We start from the raw sequence: 17,774 nt of genomic DNA, 5'->3' as shown, positions 1-17,774 counted from the left end.
GCCCACCATGACAGATGGTGAAATTTCAATTCAATAAAGAAATTCTGAAATTATAAACTAGTTTAATAATGACTCTGTTACCATTGTTGTTTGTTGCAACCAATCTGGTTTATTAATGACCTGTAGGGAAGGAAATCGGCCATCCTTACCTGATGTGGTCGACACATGACTCCAGATTCACACCAACATAAGTGACTCCGTCACCCTGTGAAATAAGCTGGCAAATTACTCAGTTCAAAGGCAGTTAGGGACAGGCAATAAATACTGGCATAGCCAGCAATACCCACTTCTTGTGAAAGAGTTTTAACAAGTTACCCTTGATACCATGGATACAGTTTCCAAACTGCAACAATATGGGATATTAGATTGCATCTATGGATCTGTGCCCCTTAGCCTTACCAGGGTATTCTTTGCACAACAGAGCCCACCTTGCACCTGCAATAGTACAAAGCCAGTGCAATGACTAATCCATTGGGAGAAGGTATTCTCAGATTCCTGTTTCCTTTCAGCAAGACACCAAGATAAATTTCCAGCTGGCATTCTGCTCCCTACCCGTTGGATATGCACAAAGACTCTGAGGGCAATCTGAAAAATATAAATATACAGTGTTTTCCCCTTTCCTTCGTCCTTTCCTCATGGATATTTTACAACCTTCTGGCTGCCGATTTCCAAAATCAGTCAGATTGTCCCATGTCCAGACTTCCAGTTTCAACCTGGAAATTACCTATGGCTCTGTTGGGAGTGGGTATGTACTGGACCTCCCTATCTGGTCTGGATGATACCAGAGCTGAAAAGGAGCCTTTTCACAGAAATTTTTGCTAAGCCCCCACCATCCCCCCCCCATTCCCCCTCCCCACTCCACCGCCATCCTGAATATATTATGTAAAATGTCTAAAATGAGATTTGCTAGAATTTTTTTTCCCCCAAACATCATTGTCACTCATTAGCACCAAGAGAGTGTTTTTAGAAGATAGAACTTCTATGTGATACAATGCAATAGTGAAATGCTTGAAATTTAAACACATTCTATCTGTAGTCCAATCTTTTCCCATATTTCATTTAAAGAAGTTTTGTAATGTTTGGAAATAAGACGATAGGCTAATTTCCACATTTATTTCACAGTTAATATGCAAATACTTTTGAAATAGTAATGATGCATTTTAGAAAATTTTACTTCAGACATTTGTCATTCATATTCATGAAGCCATTCCAAGCTTTGGCTGGACTTTGCTGGTTATGTCTCAATATAATACTAAAACCGGTAACATCCCACATAGCTCTACGCACACAAGAAGCAATTATGGAGCAGTGGAAGTTGGAGACATTTACAACTAGAATTGGAAGCAAAATTTGTTTGAATTTAGTAATTAAAAATTGCAGAACCGGTTGTGCAAATTAAATACAGGCAGATTGTTGAAAGGATTTTCATGTGATGCTCATTCACGCTTAACACTGTTTTCCTTTGTGTGAACCGATTCTGATCTTTATTATTTTAACAGGGTTCTTATTTACAGATGCCATTGAGGTATGTTTGGTGTAAAACTTTGTCTCCCTAAATTAACGCGACTAAACATACATTTAAGATACAGGACCGTTTGAAACCTCAGTGTTCTGCTTTATACAGGGGAACACCTATTTAACAGCCTAGGCCACAGTCATGGAACTCCGAAAGGATGGCTGCTGGCTTCCTGTGGCAGAATTAGACCTTTTCCCCCCCCTTTCTGCTTTAACCATTTTGTTTCCAAATTCTTCAGTTTATAAATCTGTGTCATTCGGGCTTCAGTTTTTGTTTATGAGCAATTATTGCATCTTTCATCCTTACGTTGGCTTATTCTATTTTTAATAACGTTTTGCATGACAATGTGTTCTGTGCTGAGCAATGCTTACTTTTTCTCTTTCAGCTCACTTATTAAGAGAATAGTAGAACATTTTAGTGCAAAGTGTGAGGAGTGATAAATGGAGCCACCTTTACATTGAAGTATATAAATAGTTGAATTCAGATCTAACTTCTCATTTATTGCCTGCTGTTATTAGGGCTTCAAAGGACAACAAAAATGGAGAGAAGCTGGAGTTGACAATTTCAAATATAAACGCAGATGTGCTAGAAATGCTGCTGGAATTTGTTTATACTGGCTCACTCATCATCAATTCTGGAAATGCAAAAACTCTACTGGAAGCTGCCAGTAAATTCCAGTTCCGAACTTTCTGCAAAGTTTGTGTTTCATTTTTAGGTAAGTAAAAACTAAGCATACACAAGTGCAAGAGTTAATAATTTATGTTTATGCAATGCAGAAAATGTTAATGTGTTTGCAGTGGCTCAACAATTTTGAGTAATGACTGAACCACATTGACCAAGAATGTGAGATAACAAAGTGTAGAGCTGGATGAACACAGCAGGCCAAGCAGCATCAGAGGGGCAGGAAAGCTGACGTTTTGGGCCGAGACCGATGAAGAAGGGTCTAGGCCCGAAACGTCAACCTTCCTGCTCCTATGATGCTGCTTGGCCTGCTGTGTTCATCCAGCTCTACATCTTGTTATCACAGATTCTCCAGCATCTGCAGTTCCTGCTATCTCTTGACCAAGAATGTTTTAATTTTGTGTCAGGTGTTCAAGTTAAATAATATTTATTTGTTTCTGTTGAGACTATAAACGTATCACAATCAGGTAAGTGGGTGTAATTGTCTCCTTTTTATCGTACTGAGCTGGTCATAATTTTTTTTAAAAATTAAGCACAAAGAAGGTGTAGTTAGTTAGGTCAAAATGAAGGAATTAATTCCAAATGTTGTTTGGTTGAAAGAAAGAGAAATTTAAATTACCTATTGACAGGGAGAGTAGTAAAACATGACATCACACAGACATAGAAAGATTGGTAATAAATTAATCATGAATTGAGTATCTAGTACAAACAGGAAGATAACAGCGGACTTCCAATTCCCTGGCCCCCAACACCTCATATTCACCATGGACGTCCAGTCCCTGTACACCTGCATTCCGCATGGAGATGGCCTCAAAGCCCTCCGCTTCTTCCTGTCCCGCAGGCCCGACCAGTCCCCCTCCACCGACACTCTCATCCGCCTAGCTGAACTCGTCCTCACACTCAACAACTTCTCTTTTGACTCCTCCCACTTCCTACAGACTAAGGGGGTGGCCATGGGCACCCACATGGGCCCCAGCTATGCCTGCCTCTTTGTAGGTTACGTGGAACAGTCCCTCTTCCGCACCTACACAGGCCCCAAACCCCACCTCTTCCTCCGGTACATTGATGACTGTATCGGCGCCGCCTCTTGCTCCCCAGAGGAGCTCGAACTGTTCATCCACTTCACCAACACCTTCCACCCCAACCTTCAGTTCACCTGGGCCATCTCCAGCACATCCCTCACCTTCCTGGACCTCTCAGTCTCCATCTCAGGCAACCAGCTTGTAACTGATGTCCATTTCAAGCCCACCGACTCCCACAGCTACCTAGAATACACCTCCTCCCACCCACCCTCCTGCAAAAATTCCATCCCCTATTCCCAATTCCTCCGCCTCCGCCGCATCTGCTCCCACGATAAGACATTCCACTCCCGCACATCCCAGATGTCCAAGTTCTTTAAGGACCGCAACTTTCCCCCCACGGTGATCGAGAACGCCCTTGACCGCGTCTCCCGCATTTCCCGCGACACATCCCTCACACCCCGCCCCCGCCACAACCGCCCCAAGAGGATCCCCCTCGTTCTCACACACCACCCTACCAACCTCCGGATACAACGCATTATCCTCCGACACTTCCGCCATTTACAATCCGACCCCACCACCCAAGACATTTTTCCATCCCCTCCCCTGTCTGCTTTCCGGAGAGACCACTCTCTCCGTGACTCCCTTGTTCGCTCCACACTGCCCTCCAACCCCACCACACCCGGCACCTTCCCCTGCAACCGCAGGAAATGCTACACTGGTCCCTACACCTCCTCCCTCACCCCCATCCCAGGCCCCAAGATGACATTCCACATCAAGCAGAGGATCACCTGCACATCTGCCAATGTGGTATACTGCATCCACTGTACCCGGTGCGGCTTCCTCTACATTGGGGAAACCAAGCGGAGGCTTGGGGACCGCTTTGCAGAACACCTCCGCTCAGTTCGCAACAAACAACTGCACCTCCCAGTCGCAAACCATTTCCACTCCCCCTCCCATTCTCTAGATGACATGTCCATCATGGGCCTCCTGCACTGCCACAATGATGCCACCCGAAGGTTGCAGGAACAGCAACTCATATTCCGCCTGGGAACCCTGCAGCCATATGGTATCAATGTGGACTTCACCAGTTTCAAAATCTCCCCTTCCCCTACTGCATCCCTAAACCAGCCCAGTTCGTCCCCTCCCCCCACTGCACCACACAACCAGCCCAGCTCTTCCCCCCCACCCACTGCATCCCAAAACCAGTCCAACCTGTCTCTGCCACCCTAACCGGTTCTTCCTCTCACCCATCCCTTCCTCCCACCCCAAGCCGCACCCCCAGCTACCTACTCACCTCATCCCACCTCCTTGACCTGTCCGTCTTCCCTGGACTGACCTATCCCCTCCCTACCTCCCCACCTATACTCTCTCCACCTATCTTCTTTACTCTCCATCTTCGGTCCGCCTCCCCCTCTCTCCCTATTTATTCCAGTTCCCTCCCCCCATCCCCCTCTCTGATGAAGGGTCTAGGCCCGAAACGTCAGCTTTTGTGCTCCTGAGATGCTGCTTGGCCTGCTGTGTTCATCCAGCCTCACATTTTATTATCTTGGAATTCTCCAGCATCTGCAGTTCCCATTATCTCAGATAACAGCAGATATACTTTAACATTTTTAAAGTCATGGTTGTTTACCCATTGTCTTATTTCCTTAGCATCAGTAAAATTTGTAGAATCCCAAAGTTTTCGAGGAATGGTTGTTTTCCCAAGTTCTTTTCCACTTTTTTTGAGAAATGCTAATGCATAAGCGGAGAGACAGGCAAAGAGAGAGAGAGAGCAACTCTTCCAAGTTCTGTTATGAATCCATTATTCATTCCCTGTCTCTGCTCTGACAAACAAGTTCCTGAAATATGGTTAGTTTCTATTTTCCCTTTTCTGGTCTTTCCAAGCTGAGCAGTCCACAGGCAATATTTCATCTCCCAGTATTTGAACTTAACATGCAAGCATGAATTAAACAAGAGATGCAGACTTCTTGACAAAGACTTAGTTGTCCATTTACACCCTGGCTAGATGAGATGGAAATTTCCGTACTGCTGGATTAAGGCATTCCTTTTTGATTCTCTGGACATTGACACAATCTGTGGTGATGTGATTACAGCAGCCAATTTTCGTCATTATTTGTTCTCGTTTTGAAGACTTTCTCAGTCTGTTGAAGGTCTCAGGTATTAGAATCAGATCATTGAATTTGAATATCAAAAGTCCGTATCCATAATTAAAATAACACAGAGAAATATAACAAATCAATAGCTTGTTCAACATTCGGGTCGATCATAACTGCTTTGTATCTGAATTCTCCCTACCTATCTTTGTAACACTTGGCACCCCTACCTAACAAAAATATATTATTGGAAGATTTGAAATTTCAATTGTTTCAGCTTCAACCCTTTGGTCTTTGGCAAGGAGAGTTTCCCAGTTTTCAACTACTATAATTAACCTGTACCCACTTGATTTAGAAATAGGAATATGGGCCTAAGTTCTTGTTTGCTCGAAGTATGTGTTGTGCATATCAGGCAAACAAAACCTTCCACTTGCACATGACATCTTCAGTGGTTAAATAGTTTACTGAAATTGCTAAAGGTTACACATGGGTAATAGTCAGTTGGGAGAAATATGGGTGTTCATCCAAAGTAAGGCATCACAGTCTTCAGGAGGGCTCTATCTCCACCTCACATTTACTCCTCTTCTACCTAACCCGCTTGCCTTCAGCATGAGTACCAACCTTTTCCTAAATACTGCCCCTTACTGAGAAGGATCAATGGATCCAATGCATTAATTCTGCTTTCTTTCTACAGATTCTCCCTGACCTGCTGAGTTCTTCCAGTAATTTTTGACTTTGTTTCTGATTTCCAGCCTTTGCAGTCCTTTGGGTTTTTTTTGTTTCTAGAGATGAATAGTACAGGCAGAACCCCAATTAAACATTAGTGAGCAGGTTACTCTTGGGAAACTGCTGTTTGATAAACCTGTAAATGACATCTTCTATCACTTTGGTTGAAATTTGGTGACAATTGGGCTAATTGACATTTTCCACATAGGTGGCTGTAAACAATAGCTTGGCAAGAAGTATAGCTCATTCTAGAGCTAACGCTTTTAGCGTTATAAGTTTTCACTACCACAGCTGGGTTGTTGCCGGGGTGACATCCACTGCACTCAAGCATTTCTTGATTTCTTGATATGGTGAGAAGAGAATGAAATTGGCTAAAGATTGATGTTGGGGATAGCGAGGAAGCTGGAATGGGTCAGCCAGCAGACAATTCTGCCTGAAGATGGCGGAGACTGCTTGTCTTTTGTTTTCACTTATTGAGCTCCACTGAGAATCATCGAGAATGAAGAAATTTACGGATCCTCCTCCTCCTTTAAGTTTAATTCATCGCCACTGTTTGCAACAGAATGTGGCAGGGCTGCAGGGTTTGACCTAATCCATTGGCTATAAGATTGTTTAACGCAATCGTGGAATCCCTACTGCGTGGAAGCAGGCTATTTGGCCCATTGTACCCTCCAAATAGCATCCCACCCAGATCTCCCGTCACCGTGCACCCTGTAACCCAGCATTTCCCATGGCTAATCCAACTGGCCTGCACGTCCCTGAACACTACAGGCAATTTAACATGGCCAATCCACCCAACCTGCACATCCTTAGACTGTGGGAGGAAACCCATGCAGATACGGGGAGAATATGCAAGTTCCTTACATACAGTGTCCCGAGAGCTTAATCTGTAGAAATCGACTTGTAATGTTTAGGTGAGCCTAGCCCTATGTTGTAGCTTAACCATTTTTAGACACGCTTGGTTCTATTTCTGGTATGAGATCTTAGTGTCCATGAGCTATTTGCAGCCTCTGTTATGAACTGTTCCTTTAAATAATGACTTGTATTCCAGTTATTTCTCAAGATTAATTAAAATTCTTCCAAAGTGCAGAAAAGTTTGCAGAAAGCTAGCAGTGAACCTAAATACAATTGATAAGGGAACTAGTGCCTAAACACAACGGAAACTTTTCTCATTTATAATACAATGGTTAATCTAAAACAATAAACAACACTTGGGCTAACTTCGGAGAGCCCAACAAATAAAAAGTCATGTGATAATGGGAGCTGCAGATGCTGAAGAATCCAAGATATCAAAGTGTGGAGCTGGATGAACACAGCAGGCCAAGCAGCATCTCAGGAGCACAAAAGCTGACGTTTCGGGCCTAGACCCTTCATCAGAGAGAAATAAAAAGTCATCTTTTGCTGAGCATATCTGATGCAACAGCCTTACTGTAACAGTCGAGTTAACACTAATTTTGTCCTTATCAGCTGCATGTCAACTCCAGTAATATTCAGCACAGTGGCTGAAAGGTTAGCAGTGCTCCCTCACAGCACCAGTGACCTGGGTTTGATTCCCCCTAAAGTGACTGTGTGGAGCTTGTACATTCTCCATGTGTCTGCATGGGTTTCTTCCTGGCGCTCTGGTTTCCTCCCACAGGCCAAAGATGTGCAAATTACGGTGGATTGGGCATGAGAAATATGGGTTACGGCGATAGGGTACAGGATGGGTCTGGGTGGGATGATCTTTGGAGGGCCGGTGTGGAAGGGATGCGTCAAATGGCCTCCTTCCACACTGTATGAATTCTATGATTCTAATAGTCTGTCTTCAACTGAAAGCATTACTTTCTTTACAAAGCAATGGCATTGTATACTACAATGGATCTTGATGTTATGTTTCCATACATGTTCCCACATCATGAGTTGCATTCCTGTCATTTTTTTAAATGGAGAATATTTAATCCTTTACCACTACCCAATGCACTGAGGAATAATCAGCAAAGTCCAATTAATTTCTTATGATTGGTTCACCCTTATTAACAACTTGATTGAGTTGTTACAGTAGTTTACAGCTGTGTAATCAAGTCTTGTTCTGGTTTCAAACAAAATTAATTAATATCTGTAAATGCTTAAAAGTTATAAGTTGCTACTATTAATTTATAAACAGTGACATTAAAATTCCACAAGGAACCCAGTCTTCTACCATAGCTACAGGAGACTCAAAAATTTAACGTCCAGTTTAAGGATATCCTGATGATCTGCATTGAATTGTCACAAAAGGCCATAATCCCAAACTACCATTCAAGGGCTACTCTTGAGAATACAACAAAATACTGCGCAAATTAAGTAATTATGTTACCATGCAATCGCCCTTTGATTTCAAGCATGCCTGGCTGAATAGTTTTTAAGAGAAAGCTTGCATTTTCCCACAGGAAGTGAAACAACAAATTCACAACAGTGTGAAAAAGTCTGTTGAAGCTTAGTTTGCTAGAGTTCTTTCAATCGACCTGTATATGCTCAGAAAACCGCATCTCCCACTAATATTATAACAAAATACCACAGATGTTCCAAAGCTGATAGATGCTGACAATCCTCAGCGGGTCTGGCAGCATCTGTGGAGTGAGAAAGAGTTAACTTTCAGATCAACAACCTTTTGTTTGAAAAGGTTCTAGAGAAAGGCCAGCAGTCTGTAATATTAACAGCAGTTTTCCCTCTCAGCTGCCTGACCTGCTGAGCAATTCCTGTATGTTAAAATTTTATTTATAATAATATTTGCCTGCTTTCACTCAGCGGTGGGACAGTGAGTGGAGCCAATATTCCTTTATTGGGGCGACCCGTATGAGATCATTGATACATCAAGCAGCAGTGGAACCAAAAGCCAGATAAAATGGGAGGTGTGCAAATATTAACCCACAAGCCAGGATATGAGTGTTACTGATATGTGTAAAACCAGTTTTATTGTTTTCACCTGGAAAAACATTGCTTGTAAATATGTAATTTCAAAGTTGAATATAATCCCAGCCAAAATATATAAGATTGTAATCATTCAGCTTTGAGAGTGATGTCACATGGAATAAAATTGATAATACTTGATATTTAATCACAATAAAATTCAAGAATGACGTTAGTTATGGTTTATTAATAATATGCAAACAGTTCCATATAATGTGTAATTGTAGTGAACACACTGATGCATCAATGTGCAATGCTACAGGAGCAATATCACCAGATTGCACATTTCTGCAGAAAAAGCTCAGCTACAAAGAGAAAGACCGTCTATTTTCCTTTATATAATGAGATTCCAATCAAAATTGATACAAGGACTAGATTGTGGAGTTTGCTTTTGTAGATAACTGCTTCATTAAGAGTAAATGGAACTCTACTCAGAAAGCAGTTCCTCATAAACCACAGAAAGCAATTCCTCACAATTGGTATATATCATAACCTGAGCAACAGGAACTAGCAATGTATGTTTTATGGTATATGTAAGCAGAAAAGGGAAATCCTTATTGCAGCATAGATGGATCTGGATGGTCTAGAAGAAAACTAGACTGAAAAATTTATAATTAACGTGTAATATGTTAAATATGTGAAGTGTGTAGCGAAAAAAGAAACCTTTCATTGCTGCTTCTCACACCCTTTCAATGTGTTTTATTTTTCTTTCAGAGAAACAGCTAACAGCCAATAACTGCTTAGGAATACTGGCCATGGCAGAAGCTATGCAGTGTAATGAACTACACAACATGGCAAAAGCCTATGCACTGCAAAACTTTCCAGAAGTAACAACCCAAGATGAAGTACTGAATGTCTCAAAAGACGATCTTATTGCGTTTCTCTCCAATGACAACTTGAACACAAAGGCTGAAGAACTTGTTTACGAGGCTGTAATTAAATGGATTAAAAAGGATCCAATGAACAGAACACAGGTGTGTCTTTTCAATTAGAAAAATAGTTAATGGTTAATCAGAGCTACAGACATTATTGCCCAGGACAGAGAGCTGTTTCAGAAATAGCAGTCCTGCAGTTCTAAGAATGCACCCAGAGCAATTTGTCATGTTATTGGTATAGCTTTCTTCCCTCTGCCAGCCTGAATTTTAATTCAAACTTATCTCTATGTGAGTATCTCCATATTCATTGCTGCTGAGATTTCCGATTTCTTTTTATTCGTTCATGAGATGTGGGCATCACTGGCTGGACCAGCATTTATTGCCTACCCTTATTGCCCCGAGGGCAGTTTAGAGTCAACCACATTGCTGTGGTACTGGAGTCACATGTGGGCCAGATCTGATGAGGATGGCAGTTTCCTTCTTTAAAGGCCATTAATGAACCCCGAGAATTTTTCCGACAATCAACAATGGATTCATGATCATCAATCCCAGATATTTATTGAGTTCAAATTCCACCATCTGCCATGGTGGAACCCAAACTCAGGTCCCCAGAACATTATCAGGGTCTCTGAATTAACAGTTCAGCAATAATACCTCTAGACCATTGCCTCCCCTTGTAACCTCATGATTGGCTCCATACCTCACAGCTGCCATCCTTAGTTGGATTGTGGTCCTGTAGTTGGCCAATTCAAAGATCCTACTGTTGGTGGCCCACACTTCATCCCAATTGTAGAGCTATAATGCTAACGGTAGAATCCAAACCAATGTCCCTTGCTGGGGACAGTTGTCGTGATGTGAGATGTCTAGTTATTTTTTTCTTATTCAGACTCTGAAATATCTTGCAAAGAACCTTGCTTAAAATGGGAACTTACCAGACCTGGAATTTCCCAGTATTGTATCTAAGGCCCAACCATCTTCAGCTGCTTCAACAATTTCCTTCCCTTCATCATTCCTTCTGACGTGGAATGCTCGCTCACGTTTATACAATACTGAGCACCTTTCAAATCATAGAATCAAAGAATTTTACAGTGCAGATGTAGGCCACTCCACTATAGTTTGATATGTTGAATTTGTGCTATATTACCGTCTTTAAAATTGCTTTGAAATCAAATTTGCTTTTGGACAAAACACTCATTGTGTTCTTATTTTTTTTCATTAATTTGGAAGACATGCTGCTGGTGCCTGATGGGATGTTTTTATGACCAATTAGATAAAGCATATTCATTTGCAGAGCATGATACCTTTTGCACAGCTTTAATTGTTCTAATTTCTGAACGCAATAGTTGTTTGCTTGTGAGTTTTATTTTCAGTTCATGCATTAGCTATCTTTATTGTCTCTGTAAGCAAGAATTAACCATTTTCCAGAGGCTGCAGGACCCATTCAATACCCAGCCTTGGACTGATAGGTGGCAAGTGACTTTCAGACCACACAAGGGCCAGGCACTGACCACCTCTAAGTCAAGAGAATCTAACCATCTCACCATGATATTCAGTGGCATTGCTATTGTTAAAGAACCTACTGCCAGCATCCTGGACAGTTGTCGTTTGCCAGATACTTAGCTGGATCAATCATATAGCAACAAGAGGCTTAGGATTCTGTGGCAAGTCAGGAGTGTGATGAAACAATCTCCACTGTCGTGATTCTTGCGGCTCCAACAACGTTCGGAAAGCTAAAGCCATCTGGGGCAAGGTAGCCCTGTCGATCAGCACCACACCTGCTACCTTAATGTTCCATCCCTTCATCACTGACACACAGTACAAGCAGTGTATACCATGTAGAAGAATGAGAGGAACACATGCCACTCACTGTCCTAACTTTGAACTCTATTATTGTTCCTTCGCTATTGCAGGGTCAAATCCCTAAAACTCCCTTCTGAATAGCACTGTGTGTCTACCTAAACTGTTGCAGTTTAGGAAAGTGGCTTGCTAGTGACAGGTTTTCCCTGTCTGAGTATGAAGTGCCATTATTGATCCATGCAATGTGTTAGAAAGTGTTCATTAAAAATTCATCACATGGGTTCAATTATATACATACGCTGTTCACAGCTGAACTGGAGATTGACATTTATTGCACGCAGTTACTCATTTTAAACTTGGATATCCATTATTAAAATGGATATGGACTCTTCACTGCCAGTAGCCCTAAAGACCTGTTTATTTTGTCACTCTGTCGTATTTGCACTTTCCTCCAGATGGCAATCTAGTAAGAGTTTACCACATTGAGAGTATTCGGCCCTTAGACACACTTTTCAATCACAAAAGGCTGTCACATGCCAATTAATCACATGATAAATTTCCATATCCTGACCACTGATTTTGAATCAACTTTGTCTCAAGTACCAAAGATGAACAGTAGCTATGTTTTATTATTTTCACAAAGTTGACCTTTTCAGAGTGTCTTTCAATTATTATGACTTAACTTACTCAACAGCATGTATTCTCCCCAGTCAATACCACAACATAAATGAACATAAATAATTTCTTCAGCCTGTAGTAATTGTTAGCTTAGCTGGATATTCTCTGTTCCCATTACACAGTTTTCACTCACACCAGGATGCACTGCCTTGTCCACCCTACCATCCTTTTCCCTCTCTGCTCTGAAATAATTCCGCAAAGGTCGGTATCCCATCACCAAGCCACACTTTATTTACGCGTAGAATCCTTGACACTGTCTGGATTCATCAGAGCCACTCTGAGTGAGCAGAACTTCTGACATTCCTCTTTATATCTGTCAGCCAGGCCTCCCTGATTGGACCAGTTAACATCCCCAGTCAGGCAACACATATCCTGCCACGTCCACCTGGCTGACCTCATTACAATCACTGCACCTTCCTTTTCTCTCTCCTTTCCTTCCCTCCTCTCTTTCTTGTCTCCCCTTCCTCTCCTGCTCGCCCCTGCCTCCTCTTCTTTCCTCTCGTCCACATCATTCCTCTATACCTTCCTCCTGTCTGGCCTCCTGTCCAAGCCCTTCCTCTCCACCTTGCAGTCTACTCCATCTGTTCCCCTCCTGTAAATCATCTCCTTTGAGCCACTCTGTTTCATTCTTCCTCACTATCCCTCCCATTCTTCTCCAACTGCTTCCCCTTCCCTCACATTCCTGCTTTCTCTTCCTTGCACATCCTTTATCCCTCCAACACCCTCTCTCTCTCTCCTCACCTCTGATCCACCTTCTCCTCCCTTCCCGTCATATATGTTAGCATTCATGAAACATTCCCATTCCCCACCCTGACTTTACCCTGCCTTTCAGTCTTCTACTTTTTCCCCCGACCTTGCCACTCCCCACGTCCCTTTTCCCTGTTCCAATTTAAAATCACTCCGCTCAGTTCGCAACAAACAACTGCACCTCCCAGTCGCAAACCATTTCCACTCCCCCTCCCATTCTCTAGATGACATGTCCATCATGGGCCTCCTGCAGTGCCACAATGATGCCACCCGAAGGTTGCAGGAACAGCAACTCATATTCCGCTTGGGAACACTGCAGCCATATGGTATCAATGTGGACTTCACCAGCTTCAAAATCTCCCCTTCCCCAACTGCATCCCTAAACCAGCCCAGTTCATCCGCTCCCCCCCACTGCACCACACAACCAGCCCAGCTCTTCCCTCCCACCCACTGCATCCCAAAACCAGTCCAACCTGCCTCTGCCTCCCTAACCGGTTCTTCCTCTCACCCATCCCTTCCTCCCACCCAAGCCGCACCTCCATTTCCTACCTACTAACCTCATCCCACCTCCTTGACCTGTCCGTCTTCCCTGGACTGACCTATCCCCTCCCTACCTCCCCACCTATACTCTCTCCACCTATCTTCTTTACTCTCTATCTTCGGTCCGCCTCCCCCTCTCTCCCTATTTATTCCAGAACCCTCACCCCATCCCCCTCTCTGATGAAGGGTCTAGGCCCGAAACGTCAGCTTTTGTGCTCCTGAGATGCTGCTTGGCCTGCTGTGTTCATCCAGCCTCACATTTTATTATCTTGGAATTCTCCAGCATCTGCAGTTCCCATTATCACTGCGCTTTACTCCAGTTATGTTTTGCCTGTTAACCCTCTGCTTGAGCTGATTCACACTCAACTCCCCGTTTGGACTAGTCTAAATATAATTAAATTAAAGCTTCTTACTGCTTATTTATCAACTGTTTATTTATCAACTTCTTCCAAGTGTTCACCAAGTGCACTGATAGTTATTTTGTCGGTTAATGTCCAATGAATATTCAATCAGTTAATCATAGCAAAAGCAGTTTCATGCTACTTTTGTAAAGGTGATTATTCAACCCTGTACAAGCCAATAAGCTGAAATGTGTCCACACATAAAGCTTGGCTGTTTCTTAAGTAGTTTCTTAAGCAGTACCAATGAATGGAGTTCTACCCTTTCCATCTTGCGTAAACTCTAATTTATTTTTGTTTCCCATTAACATTCAAGTACAGATGGTCTTTCACACGTTACCAGAAGTGTACTGCCCACAGAAGATGACCTTTAATATCTAACTATTCCAGAATCAAGTAAATAGCTGGCTACCATTAGTGGGTGACACAGAGGAACTTACAAGTAAACAAAGTAATACAGTGAAGTGTAGTGGTTTAAATTGTTATCAAAGTGAAAATAAAGCTAAAGAAAATGACGCTTCATAGATAAAGTGGTTTACTGGGTCAGAGAACTATAGATGTTATGAAACGCTATTCAGCCCATACCATACCAGCCCATATACCATTTTCACTTCATAAATTGTTACCTTCCTCTCCTTAAAATATTTGTCTGATGTTTTTAAAAAAATCATGTACTCTACCTCAACCTCCACTGCTGATAAAGTGCTTCATGCTCCTGCAATATCAATGTTGAAATGCATTTGACCTATTTTCTAAATTCAGCTTTCTGTTTCATTGACCCCAACACCCCTCCCCTTAGCCAAATAAAGCAGTGTTTTCCCATTCGAAGTACTCGAAATTCATAAACCTCCATTTAAACCTTTTCTGAAATAGTCCTGATACCTCCAGTCCCTCTTTTTACGAAGTGTCTGTGCTGCACGGGAGTTGCAGGAAAGCACCTCTAGAGTTGCGCTTGAAATGATTGCAAGCCTTGTTATGGCATTCCTGTAGCAGAAGTGGGGGAGCACCACTTACAGACCTCCTGCTGTGCTCAGATTGTATTGGGAGCAGGCTAAGGGGCAGTGCCAAATGTCCAGGCTGATCAGCTGGTGAATCGAAATGCCTCCTTTTAGGCTCCTTGATAGCGGCTTTCGAAGACAGGACTTGCCCACCAACAAGGGGAGAGGTTGTGCCTTGACCAAGCTCACAGCCAAATTAATAGACGTTAAATAGCTCTGGGATGAACTGGCTTGACTGGTGGAAGGGTCACCCTTAACCTTTACACTAGGAGCTGTGGCGAAGGCCTTGATCCAACTACCTGTCTTGATTTGTAACCCTTAATACCCATACCTAACAATCCATCAATTCCGGTCAATCTTTCCTCCATATCTTTTTTTGGGAAGAGAGACTAGATTTCCACTGCCCTCTGTGTGAAGAGTTGGTTCCTGAATTGTTAGTTTAAGGTTGTGCCTCTTGCCTTGGACTCCCCCAACAGAGAAGGTCGTTTCTCCCTATCATATTACATCATTTAATTATATTAAATGCCTGAATAACATAATTTCTTTTTCCTCTATACTCAGTTCAATACAAGCCTAGTCTGTGCGATATTCCAATATAACTTAACACTTTGTATCCCAGTGAATCTGCACCAACTGCAATAGCAATGAGAAATCTTTGACCACAATTCAATGGATGTATTTAACATCACTGTAGTTGAACAGATTGGCCAGGAAATCTTCTGGCTTTGATATACAGATCATCAACACTTTTCTTACTTCTGTAGTTTTCCCAGTTTGAGATGACATTGGAAATCCATGCTTTAAGTACTCTGCATTGACCTGCTGTCTTAATGCCCTTTTTGATTTAATTTATTATTATCAATTATACAGCGAGACAGTGAAAAGTATTGTTTTCTCTGCTCACCAGACAAGTCATACCTGACATAAGTATTTCAGGGTAATAGAACAGAATGCAGAATATAGACATACAGTTACAGAGAAAGATCAAATTGATATGAGAGGTCGATTCATAAGTTTGATAACTGCGGGGAAGAAGCTGTTCTTAAACCTGTTGGTACATGTTTTCAAACGTTTGTATCTTCTGCCCGATGGAAGAGGGTGGATGCAGGAATAACTGAGGTGGAAGGATCCTTTGATTATGTTCCTGTAAAGGGTCAGTCATTTAATATGGTGAGAGACACAAGTCCACAGAACGTATGCTTCATCATTTGTCTGAGGCCTTGTGTTTGTATATGTTCAGTTGAGTATAACTCACTGTTTTCACACAAATAATATAATTAAAACTGGCTGGTATTTTAAATCTATATAAACGTGGGGTTAATCTCCTTCCCAATGTATAGCTTCCCCACAGTATCAGACTTGTGGTTGTAGACTTTTATTTCCTTCACTGATTTCTGCTTGACAACAGAATGCATTTTCTTTTCAGCACTTGTCTGAGCTGCTGGCTGTGGTCCGTTTGCCTTTTATTCATCCAAGCTATCTGTTAAATGTGGTTGACAATGAGGAATTGATCAAGTCTTCAGAGGCTTGCCGAGACTTGGTAAATGAAGCAAAACGCTATCACATGCTGCCGCATGCTCGACAGGAAATGCAGACTCCTCGGACACGGCCAAGGTTATCTGCAGGTAGGACTTTAGCCAACGAGGATTTCGGCTGGGCATTCAGAACATGCAGAAGTGTTTTATTGTGGCCAAGGTTGTACGAGGTTCAAAGGATAACCTTTAGAATGACAGATAATTGGGAGCACATTAGAATGTTTCCTTTTGCTCATCTGTAGAAACTTATGTTTTCAGTCCGACCCAGTTCTCAGTATTATACTTACTGGACTTCTCAGAGATTGCCTATTGACAAACAAGTAACTGACAGGATCTTTCCACCCCCTTTTATATCCAGGATAGGTTAAAGTCAACAAATTCCATGAGTATGACCCTGAAGTTCCACAGTCCGTTTTCATTCCGGTTAGCAAACACAAAACTGCATACAGCTTCAACTAAACATCATTTAACAAGTGAGCTTTTTTTTAAGGAAAGCATACACATCAGACTTTTTGCAACAGTTTGAGTGTATTACACAGGTGAGATAAGTGGTGTTGGAGGCTGAACTATAACTGGCATCTGATATTCGAAATTTTTTTTTTAAGACAGCACATTGTGACCTAGAGCTAAGTACTGTGCAGCTATCAACAGTGTTATGGACCAGACCCGATCCCCTCCCCCCCCCATAACAATAATAAACACATTAACTATTATTACTTAATTGTTCCAGTGTAGTAACATCCATAAACACATCCTTGGGCGAAAAAAAAGGCAAATTTCAGAAAACAGATTTTGCCTCACATGCACTCTAGCAACTAGGAAGAGACTCCCCAACTTTTGGCTGTAATCAAGAGACAGAAAAATAGCTTCCACTTCTTTGGGACCCCAGCAGCATCTGCCAAATATAAAAGCTAAAAAAAACCCTAGAAATCCTGGTCTGTGAGAGCTGGTCACACCCATCCAGGCTGCTTCTATTATTCCAACTTTTTACAAAATGCCAAGGCCTCTCAAGCTGTTTGTGTTACAACAATCAGCTCTCATTCAACCTCTGGCTTAAAAGAAACCAGGACAAAATGCACCTCTTAAAGGCAGGCATTGTCGCAACAGAAAGTCAGTTCAATCTCGCTGATGAGGAATTCTGTCCATTCATCAAAATAGGAGGCAGTCTTTGAAATTTCTTCCCTGAGGTTGGTGGAATTTAGTGGGGGAGCTTGGGACTTTACCGAAATAAGTAAGTGAA

The 17,774-nt window shown here is 42.2% G+C and overlaps 1 protein-coding gene across 6 annotated transcripts in view; it reads left to right on the top strand.

Moving 5' to 3' along the window:
• The window catches only part of LOC125452825 (kelch-like protein 29), a 371,153-nt gene that overhangs the window by 285,150 nt on the left and 68,229 nt on the right, over positions 1 to 17,774 (top strand). For all 6 annotated transcript variants that reach the window (XM_059645636.1, XM_048531718.2, XM_048531717.2 and 3 more), the window contains 3 exons: positions 2,035 to 2,231; positions 9,681 to 9,940; positions 16,426 to 16,624. In XM_059645636.1, the coding sequence (XP_059501619.1) occupies positions 2,035 to 2,231; positions 9,681 to 9,940; positions 16,426 to 16,624 (656 nt within the window). The remainder of the gene's footprint in view (positions 1 to 2,034; positions 2,232 to 9,680; positions 9,941 to 16,425; positions 16,625 to 17,774) is intronic.

The sequence above is a fragment of the Stegostoma tigrinum genome, chromosome 4 (assembly GCF_030684315.1).
Source record: "Stegostoma tigrinum isolate sSteTig4 chromosome 4, sSteTig4.hap1, whole genome shotgun sequence".
Classification (NCBI taxonomy): Eukaryota; Metazoa; Chordata; class Chondrichthyes; order Orectolobiformes; family Stegostomatidae; genus Stegostoma; species Stegostoma tigrinum.
The sequence above is the reverse complement of the archived record's forward strand: the minus strand, read 5'-3'. Positions and strand labels throughout refer to the sequence as shown.